Source organism: Chenopodium album, chromosome 18 (genome assembly GCF_948465745.1).
Source record: "Chenopodium album chromosome 18, dcCheAlbu1.1, whole genome shotgun sequence".
NCBI lineage: Eukaryota > Viridiplantae > Streptophyta > Magnoliopsida > Caryophyllales > Amaranthaceae > Chenopodium > Chenopodium album.
Window position 1 is genome coordinate 46,642,250 of NC_137851.1, and position 11,414 is coordinate 46,653,663.

Consider the following 11,414-nt stretch of genomic DNA (forward strand, 5'->3'; position numbering starts at 1 on the left):
AAAATAATACAGTATAATACTCCGTAATTATTTTCATCTCAAGATATATTTTGTTCCTAAAAAAACAAAAAGGGTAATAGCATGATTCTTTCAATGTTGTAACTGTAAGAAGCTAGATTGACTCCAGTTCCAAGGTCATAAAATGAACTTTCACCATTGCAACATTGTCCATGCATCATAAAAATAATCTATGGTCACATAAACTACACCTTAAACATCAATTAAGATTTGAAATAAATGAAATGAAGCATCTTCCAAATCATCATAAATCACATGATTCACATGGCATCAAGAACCTGTTTACATGATCATGTTGAATTTACACCAATGATGATGAACATACACCAATTTGTTAGTACTTAATCTTAATGGTGTTTCTGTACATCAAATAAGTAACAATAGCACCCTCAACTCTTTCCCTTTCCTCATTGCCTATTTGCCTCATAGTCTCATACAATGTGGACAATAGGGCATTCTCGAGGAGGGTAGTTTCGTAATTATATCATATCCCTTATCATTGGACCTATCATTTTCCCAATCATGTATTGGGCTGTTGAATGGGCCTAACACACTTTGGGTGGACCTCAAACCCACAATCAAGACACTGGTAGGCCCAACCCAAGCCCTGTTCATCACAATCACAACAGATAAAAGGCCCACCACCAGTACGCTCAGAAACCAAATTAAGCTCATGTTGATGCTTTGCATGAAATGCTGATTTAGGCAAACTCTTTGCTTCCTCATCCATTTGCTTCTCTAAAAACTCCAATCTTGCATCAGTGAAAGGGTAAGCATTTTCTTGGTACAAATTTATCAGATACCTTCCTTGTTTGGTCACGGTTTTACCATCCGGACCTAAGATGACCAAGCACGGGATCTCTCTCACGTCGAAATGTTTAGCAAGGTCCTTAGAGGTGCTGTCACGAAAGGGTATCGCCAACCATGGCATTCTTCCAAAATAAGAATGAAAGGATGCCACATCGCAGTCACTTGATACGAATACTATCTCAAAGTCTTCCTCTTTTGGTAGGTTTTGCTTTATCTTTTGGTAGATTAAGATTAGCTTTGGGATAAATTTGACACAAGGTACGCACCATTGTGCTGAAAAGTATAGTCCTATTGTTTTGCCTTGCAAAGATGTCACAGGTACCTGAGATATATCAAAGAATCCAAGTTAAAATTTAATATTTTGTACAAGATATACATTCGAATTTACTAACATAGAAAATATTTATGTTTAATACTCGTACATTGTTCATGTACCTCATTTCTTTTTATTAGTTCATGTTCCTACGATTATCAAGAAACATGAACGTCACATAGACTCTAAAGCGGACATTACTTCTTTTTCAATCACAATCACATAAAATATAGGGTAATGCTAACTACCATTGGCTTATACCCAATATTTGATATTGTTTTATGTTAGTACATGTATTTGCTTTTGCATAAGTATCTGGTTCTAATTCTATGTCATATCATACTCCCTTACTCCGAACTCCACCCACTTTTATTGAATGTCTTAAAATGATATACCTATTTTATCTAGACACGGGGACTATATTCTTACTCAATACTAATGAGAATGGCATGTATCAAACTTTAGATTAAAATTCAAGATAATGTCTTAGATTTTGAATAATGGTTTACTAACAAATTAAAGGCAAAGGCAAAAGATGAGTGATACACTTACCTGGTGAGACAAAGGATCATTGCTCAAAAGATAGTCTCTATCATGATTAGTTAACAAATTAACCAACGTCTGATTCTCTTCCTTCTCTTTCTGTTCCTTCAACAACATCTCTAACCTCTCCTTAGTAAAAGGAAATGCTTCGATTCCATATCGATAGATCAGTTCAACTCCATCATGCATCGTAACATCATCTACCTCATAATTAGGCTGTAGGAAAACTAAACAAGGCATAGCTTCCACATTGAAGCTTTGATTTAGGGCTCTTTTTGTCTCCAAATCTGAAAATGGCACCGAAAGCCAAGGCATGGATGCGCGATAATTGTTGAATGCGTCAATATCTTCATCAGAGGATACCAAGACGATCTCTAAGTTACACCCTTGGCTCTTAAGCTGCTCATAAACATCAATTAGAAGTTCGTTGAACTTTCGACAAGGAGCAAACCAATTGGCCGAGAAGTATATTCCTACTACCTTGCCTTGAAGCTCAGATATTTTCACCTATATAGCAAATATGATTTGAGTTATTTAAAGAACTCTTATATCCTAGACATAACAATAGGTATATCAATCAAAATGTTTTTTATGTACTAATTTACATACTCTTAACAATTGAAATATCCTACATTTCAAGATCCCTTCAACACATTGGCATTTGCATGATTTAGATACAAATTTTCTTACTAATCTACAAATAACACAAGTAACTATGATCAAATCTTTATTATGTTATTCAAAGTACACAACTTTTTATATTAATGGTCAAAGTCATGCATTAGCAATAGCAGTAGTCAAAGTGTCGCAAGTATTTGAAAACAAAGGCAATATAAATTGACCTATAGTAACAATGATACTTTCTTCGTACAACTTTCATAATTTCATCTAAACATCAAGCATTCAAGATTTCAAGCATTGTGTTATTATTGACATAGCACAAGAAATCACCTATCAACCAACAAATCTATATACATAAAGTTGATCATGTAAAGAGTATTGTTGTTAACTCCAAATAACGTGAGGTGTAAGGCCCCATATCTTATTATCTTAGACATATTCTAGCTAATTTGCTGTACGCCATAAAATGGGAAGGCATCCGCAATGAATTAAGCACCAAGCCAAATAGGGTGGGTGGTCCCAAAATTCGTGCGTATATATGACAAACAAAACTTACTAATTGGGATATGATTGTTTTATACATATTCATCACTGTTGTGCCACACTACCAATAAACCAATGGATGCATTTAACTTAGATGTATGAATGTATCATATCATTTCATTTAGAATATGACTTTCTAAATAATTATTCATAGATCGTCGGTTGCGCTGTACGTACATAACATCCTTATTAGTGCTAAATCTTTAATTTGTTGCAATATTCCATTTTAGTTATTTGGGTAACAATAGAGAATCTTAATTGCTGAAGTAAAGTAACATTCCCTTTATCTCTTTTTGTTTGCTTTATTCACCTTTTATTACTTCTATAATGTCTTAACATGTATTCTATAGAAGTAAAGACGAGTCAAAGGGATTATAAAACGCATTTCAGTGAGAAAAAAAAAGTTTCACGAGTAATATTTTAGAAACAAAAGGAGTAACATTGTTTAAAGCCCTTCTCAAACGTATAATCCTATCTTAGAGAGCCCCTATATCTCTCAAAAACTCCCCTACTATACATGTATGTAATTTATCACAATGTACAAAGCCCCTTGTGAGTAATAATTCAAGTTCTTAATCTTCTCATGATCCATTGAATAGATGATATTAAAACTTTATTTAATTTCGTTGGATAAGACTTATGCCCATGTGTATAGTAATGTAACTTTATCTCCAAGCACAACCATTATTTAAAAAATTGGTTATAGGTAGGGGTGAGCATAACAGGGTACCCTGTTGAAATTCCGGAAATCGGAACCTATTGTAACAGGTTTCTCAAAATGAGAACCGGAACCTATTCAATAGGTTCTTAGAAAGTGGGAACCCGGTTCCAGTTCCGGGTACCTGTTTTTCAATATATTTTGTACTTTTTTTTGCAAAATTATTTCAAATTATATTGAAAGGTCATAAATTTACAACTTGAAAATACATCAAACCAAAAATAGTTATTTACCAAATATAATACGTATATTTATGACTATTATTTATTGATTAATTTATAAAAATTTGGACTTAATTTAATATATAATTTGGGTTTAAATAATACTTTCAATAGGTCACAGGGTACCCTACAGGTTTCAGTTCCAAAAAATCGAGAACCTGAACCGGAACCTATTGCAACAGGTTCCCCATTTTACTACCCGGACTCGGAACCGGAAACCTGCGAATCGGAACCTGGAACGGTTCCTAACACGTTCCGGTTCCGATTCAAGATACTATGATTTTTTGCCCACCCCTAGTTAAAGGTATCGTACTTTTCCCTTAACAGACAATCATAGATATATGTATCGACCCTCTTTTCTCACCCTTGTCGCCCACCCATACCTCGGCACCCCCACCTAAAGATGGCACTGGACCGGCCGAAGGACCAGCACGGGTCAGCATGACAAAAGCACGGTACGACACGGGCATGATGTAGGCATGTCACGGCACGACATGTTACTGTGCATGTGGGTCGTGGACTAAACCTAGGCCGCCTTTTTTGAGAGAAGCACAATAAGACACGGCACGATCGGGCCCGACACGACAAAACATGTTAAAATCAAGGAAATTTTGGAATTAGGTACCTCAAAAATGGGGGGTGTTGAATTTTGGTACCCCTTTAAAACTTCATTTTATTTTGGTACCCATCAAAGTGTAATATTATAGCTTTTGGTACCTCCATCCATGTTCCGTTAACTTTTCCGTTAGTGGGCCTTGTCACCTTCCAGCCACCCCTTAGCCACCTTCAAGCCACCAGCACCTCCAATTCGCAGCCACCAATCATCGGCACCTCCAATTCGCACCACCAACACCTCCAATTCGCACCACCGCACCTTCAATTCGCACCACCAGCACCTCCAATTTGCCGCTCCTTCTAGCCACCAGCACCCCCTGCAACACGCACCAGCAAAACCACCTGAAATATCCTTGCAATGGCCGCAAAACCCACCTGAAACAACCCAAAAAACCACCCGTTTTCTGGGTTGTGTAAAAACCCTAAACGTTTTCTGGGTTGTTTAAAAACCCTAAACGGGTTTTGTTTTCAAGTTGTTTCAGGTAGGTTTTAGGGTTTTGAGGGGTGGTGAAAGCGCGATGGTGGTTGTTTCAGGGAGGGAATAGGTCGGCGAACAGGGGAGGGGGGTTGTTTTCGGCGAATGATGGTTGTTTTGGAGGGTAGCTGCTGCTGTGCGGTGGTGTGCGGTGGTTTTGCAGCAGTTGTGAGGCGGTGTGCGAAGGGCTGAGATCGCAGGAGGGAAAGGGAGAAGGTGGGCTCGCGCAGCGCCGGGGGAGGGGAGTGTTTGGGCACCGGCAGTCGGCACAAGGTAGGGGAAGGGCGGCTGACAGGAAGGAGGGAGGGGGGAGGCAGTTGGTTGGTTTTTTTTTATTTTTTTAAGTTTTTTCTTTTTTTTTTAATAAAATAATTATTAATTAATTAGATAATGGGCCCCACTAACGGCAAACTTAACTGAAAATAGACGGAAGTACCAAAACCTATAATTTTAAAGTTTGATGGGTACCAAAATAAAATAAAGTTTTAAAGGGGTACCAAAATTCAACACCCCCCATTTTTGAGGCACCAAATTCCAAAATTTCCTAAAATCAATGTAACTTTTCTTAGACATGCAAGCCTGGCACGGCCCAGCACGATGACACATGGGCCTGGGTCGTGCACAAGCAAACCTTTTGAAAATTTCAATGGGGCAAGCCATCGGTCGGGCCTAACAAACCCCAAAACACGAGACATGATCCGGAACCATCTTTACCCCACCTCTCCCAAAAAAAAAAAAAAAAATTATTTAAGATGACACACCTCTCTAAATATGATGGTTAGTTATCACAATTGCATTGGATTATATATTCTACTTGCTACCTTTTAGATCTAAAATCTTACAGAATCTATAAATATAACTAAAGTAGCAATCGCTGACATCATATTGTCCACATGACAGCTTTACAAGTAAAATTTTTCTGCCTAAATAAAAAATGATGTCATTATATTTTTCTTTAGTTTCAAATTTCAAAATTAAATTTCACCTCCTCTCAATTTATCTATACTTTTTAATTTATTTAATTTTCTTTTTCATCAACTATTTGTATCCAATACACACTTTATGTTTCTTATATGAGGTAATTAAGTAATATGAATACATACAATATATACTCTATGTTTCAAAGAAATTTCTAATATCGTGCGCTTATCTAGATAGATAAGAATTAAGTACACATGCAATGTGGGACAAATTCTGGTAGCTAGTAACCCTCAAGTACTATTTTATTTTATCGTCTTTGTTGAAAGAACACAATCCAAAAAGCAAAATTTTAGGTAAAGCATATTTCTAAACGAGTGATAAAAAGCAATAAAGCAGACGTCTCTCTATGGTACACGTGTTTCGTACTAGTTGTACCGTACTATTAATTCATTAGTAGTGGTGGCAACACCTTGTTTGGCTAGCCTGGACCTGAAAACGACTTCCTCACTCTGAACAGAAAAATCAAACAAATGGAGATAAACGTTATGTATGTGCATCTTATATACTATGGCAATTGCCAATTTGTTAGGTGTTAGGACAATATGAACCTAATACATTATCATTACATAATCTGGCTAGAATTGGGTAGATCGACACTTATCTATGTTCTATGAAATGCATGGGACATTTTAAACTTCAATGTGGACAGCCATAGGTATAGGTACACCCGATTGTCTGACATTCTGAGTGTTTTTTACTTCATAAAATAAAAAATTAAATAATTTAAGGTATATGTATGTGAAATATATATATATATATATATATATATATATATATATATATATATATATATATATATATATATATATATATATATATATATATATATATATATCTCAAACAATGTACAAAGCCCCCTTTTAGATATACCCGATTGTCTTGAGTTCTTGACAATCCTAGTTTCAGACACATAATTTAAGTTTCAGACACTTAATTTATTCAATATCCAATCGCTAAATGCACTGGTTTTGAACTTCACCCTTTATGAATGATCTACAACCTTACAATGATTATCAGATTCAAAATTTTCTAATACCCTTACTAGCTTTAGTTAGTTGTATCTAATTCAATACGAAATTATGAGTGTTTTATTTCACAAGATAATTAAGGGCCTGTTCTCTTCCGCTTATTTTCAGTTCAATTCAATTCCGTTCAAAATTTCCTTCTCTCATAAAATATTCAGTCCAGCTCAGTTCAACTCAGTAAATCAGAAGAGAACCTAAATTCATCCATTCAAATTTTGATGCAACACAGTATAGAAATATTTAAGCTGATAATAAATTATAAGGCTTAAGAGTCCCTATACTTAAGTAATAGACAAATAACTGAAATTTATAATATTCTTCATATAAGTTTAAAAAATATGATAATTAGATATTTTCATCAATAAAAAAACAAATATAATAATAATTGAATCTGAACAAATTAATGTAGTACAAGCCACAGTGTACGTGTTGTTCATAGAAAAATAGCAATTTTATAATCTTCAATAATAATGATTTGTTATAAAGATCAATAATTTTCCGTATTATTTGGCCTAAATCTAAACCGAACACCAAATGAACACCCTTATTTCGTATGTCTCTCTACACTAGCAAACTACTAGCATGTATTCAACTACCTCTAGTAGTCCGTACTAGCTTAGAATCTTACATTTCAATTTTCTACGTAAATTTAGCATAGCTCAACATACATTTTTATAACTCAATGTAACAATCAAACTTCAAAAGTAACCTTATTAGATAAAATCTTAAGAAAGTGTAATTGTACTCCTTCCATCCAAAAAAGCATCCACCTTTATTTTCGTAACAATTAACAGAATTTAGCCACTTATAGTACGGAGTATGATACTTGTACGAGTAAATTTTTTTTTTTACAAAGGTAAGAATAAATGCCTTATTAAATCGTAAATACAATGAAATCATGGTACGAGCCTTAAATAAAACAACTCAGCATGTTTTTTTTTTTTTTTTTTTTTTTTTTTTTAAAAAAAAAGGGGGCATAAGTATTTTTTTTACTTAAAAGTCTTAAAATTGCAACGACCTATGTGTGAGAGTGAGGGATAGCTCAAGTGGTAAGAGCCTCCCTCCTGATTTCAGGCGATCCTAGAATCGATTCTCATCACCTGCTCTTGTGGCTCTCTAAATACCGAAAAAATGACCTATATGTCCAACTGTCTCCTTGAACCGCTACTATAATCTTACTTCACTAAGAAACTCCGTTAAAATTCTATTCCTTTCATATTTATAGTCATTTATCTACACTAGCTAGTAATTTTTCACTTCAATTATTGTCTCACTATTCTTCTCGTAAATACATTTGATCGCAAAATCTTACCAAAAATTAGGATAGAATAATTTTTAAAAAGAAATTTATCAAACATTTGTAATTATAAGGAAAAAAAAAGAAGCATAAATATCCATATTAATTTTTTTTTTCATTCAAATACTAGTATGTTTTTTTCGAATACTAGTAAAAATATTACTCCGTATCAATTTCGGAGATAAATCGTTTGAGCAAACATCTATGCATACTTAAATCTCAAGTCTCAACCCTCATAGTTTCTTGGTTGGATGTTTATAAGTCCATGGATGAATCTAGAGAGTTTTTAAGGAACATATTTTCCCATATAGTTTTTGTCTTGATCGACTGTTAATTTTAAATTTATTAAGTAAAAAATATTGATAATCATTCTGCTAAACCCTAATCCCTAAATCACAAAACAAATAAATCGTTGCACCATAAATAAAAAAGAAGAGTATATTTGATTTGGGGAGTAATCAACTTTTCATGATCGTATAAACAAGTCAACTACAAGTACATTTTAAAACACCAACGAACGTATTCTTTATCATGCTTATAATTTTACCAAAACATATAATCGAAAAACACATGTTAAAAATTGTCATAGAATCTATCATTTGTGACGGAATTTGATCTCAAGTATTGGTTATCAAATCAAAACTGAATAATGAACCAAAAGCTATGAAGAGCTAGTAAAAAATAAAAAAATTATACAAATAAATAAATAAGAAGTACAAACCTGGGTATCATCAGAAGTGAGGAGAAAATCACGATCGTTGGTAGCAAAAAGAGATGATAATCTTGAACAACTTATTCCATTATTATTATTATTATTATCAGCAACAACAATATTCATTTCATCTCTTCTTTCTCTCTCTACTTCCATAACCTTGTTTCTCTCTCTACAAAAATAAATAATTAATTTTGATCAGAGTGAGTTTTATTTAATCTTGAAGCTTTTACAGACATAAAATTAAAATATACAGAGAATATTGAAAAAAAAAAAATTTAAAGAAAAAAGAAGCACATTCTTATAATTTAATTGTACCTGAAAAATTTCTTCAAGATGAATAATAATGGCAATCCTAGTATGCATCACTAACTAACCCCACCATTTATAAAATAACATAACACGTAGCATTCACTGTTTTATACTCTTTCTTTCTCTCTCCTATGAGATTTTATCTTCTGCTTCTCATCCCTATTGCAATAACTTTATTCACGACCGTTGATTGATTGTTATATTTTTTTGAAAGGTGAATTCAATGTACAATGGTACATTTGATCACGAATATACTCCGTATATCTTTATCTAAAATATATATTGAAATAAAAATATAACAATAGAATATTAATAAATTATTTGTTGAAAAAATTCAGTTAAGGGTAAATACAAATTTATTTATGAGATACATAACAATTATTTATCACATGATATTTTTGTAAAAAAAATCAATAGGTTTTTCCATACAAGCGGGTCCTAGATGATGACTAGATAAAATTGTTGATTTATTTACCACATTGTCATAAGATAAACAATTTTTTGTTGATTCCAATGATTAACCTAGGCTGTATTTAGAGTAATTTGAAACATACTCTTATCTATGAATAGTGTAAATATTTTAAATAGGAAAAATAAAAATGAACAATAGAGGGGAGCATTTGCCAAAAAAAAAAAAAAAAAGAATTACTCAACCTCAAATTCACATTATACTCGGGTATATATGTACATAAGAATTTTCAAACGTCTGAGATGTAATGGATAAGAGATATGTTACACGTAGTTTATGTGGGGTAGACATAAATTTCTAATGAGAAATTGACATGTCATTGCTAAACAAAAAAAGGGGGAGAGGGATTATTTGGGTTTAGGTGCCTAAATGTAAGGTTGAGGTTAGGCGCCAAATTGCATTTAATGCATACTATTTTGTTACTAAACAATTATATTATAATACTAATAAGGGTAATGCTAATGGCTGTTTAGGGAATATTTCAAGCATCCCACACTTGAGTTCCACTGTGATCAATATATTAACCATAAACCTGTTTAATCTATGTTGGTTGAATATTAATGCACAAACAAATCTATTATTGGCGATCACTTGAATTAAAATCACATTAGCCTAAAATTATTAATTATCTTATTAAGCATGATTACAAGTACAAATTCCCTTTAAACCTGCAAGAGAGGGTGTGATCAAGCAATAACAATAATATAACAAGCAACATAATAAATATAACAACAAACCATCATCATAATAACAATAATCTCATCAAAGCATAATAATATCAGCAAGATCCTAGACATGATACTAACAAGATTAATAAAAAATCCTAACATGTCACTAAATATAAATTTGAGCTAATATATATGTCTAAAATCGAGTCATAGTTCTTTTGAGTCAACCCGGATTTTTATTCCCGTATACTGCACAAGCATCAACTTGTTTTAGTCATAGCCGGAGTTCTAGGAAGAGTTACGAGTTGTACAACCAATGGATCTGTAGCCCCGAGTTTTATCTTTTATTTGGCGTTGGTTTCGTCCAATTCGGAGTCACTGATCAAAAGTTATGACTAAAATACTACAGCCTGTCCAGTTTAGTGCACATACGTGAGGTCTTAACTTAGTCTTTGTTTGAGTCTAGTCACATAGTCTAGTTACATGGTCATGACACAAGTCTTGAACATATCACTTACACTCACAAGTTTTCACACATTTTGTACATACTCTTTTCACACCATGACCATGTCTTAGGTTCATGCATGAGTTGCTCTTTCTGTTATTTGAGTTGGGGGTCCACTCTATTCCTAATTCTTCCACATCTCTCCATCTACATCATCTTTCCACTCTCTACATGCTTTCTCCATGCATATCACTCCCCACATTCTTCCATGATCTCTTCCCATCTATTGCATGTTGAATTGAGTTTGAGTCAAATAATTAACAATAAGTATTCATAACTTCCCTTTCCACAACACTTTGTCAAGGAGAGAAGGGCGGTTAATCAAGGACAACACTTTCTTTCAATTATTACTATTTGATAAACCGATTCGACAAAAAAGGAAAGCTAAGAAAATGGCATTCCAAGAATAAGTTAATGAATTAAGGCAAAACATGACTAACTTGATCGAGATGTTCAAAACTCTCGATCTCCAAGTCAATGACCTTGCTAAGCAACAACAGCTTGAGCGAATGGAAGAAAGCTTGAGCAAAATTTTCAATGACTATAAATTTCAGGGGATTAGCTCACA

General features: G+C 33.5%; 1 protein-coding gene across 3 annotated transcripts; it reads right to left on the reverse strand.

Annotated features, from left to right (window-relative positions):
• Positions 1-234: 234 nt before the first annotated feature.
• LOC145592455 (putative nucleoredoxin 2) lies at positions 235-9,410 on the reverse strand. 3 transcript variants are annotated; one of them, XM_081648907.1, is made up of 5 exons: positions 9,211-9,410; positions 8,902-9,064; positions 6,239-6,307; positions 1,694-2,191; positions 235-1,150 (listed from the first exon to the last, which is right to left on the reverse strand). In XM_081648907.1, exons 2-5 carry the CDS (start codon positions 9,046-9,048, stop codon positions 539-541), a joined length of 1,326 nt encoding a protein of 441 aa, XP_081505033.1. In that variant the 5' UTR covers positions 9,049-9,064; positions 9,211-9,410; the 3' UTR covers positions 235-538. The 3 variants fall into 3 exon arrangements, with proteins under 3 accessions (XP_081505033.1, XP_081505035.1, XP_081505034.1); XM_081648909.1 differs by lacking the exon at positions 6,239-6,307 and having other exon boundaries at positions 9,211-9,409; XM_081648908.1 differs by lacking the exon at positions 9,211-9,410 and having other exon boundaries at positions 8,902-9,191.
• Between the last annotated feature and the right edge of the window lie 2,004 nt (positions 9,411-11,414).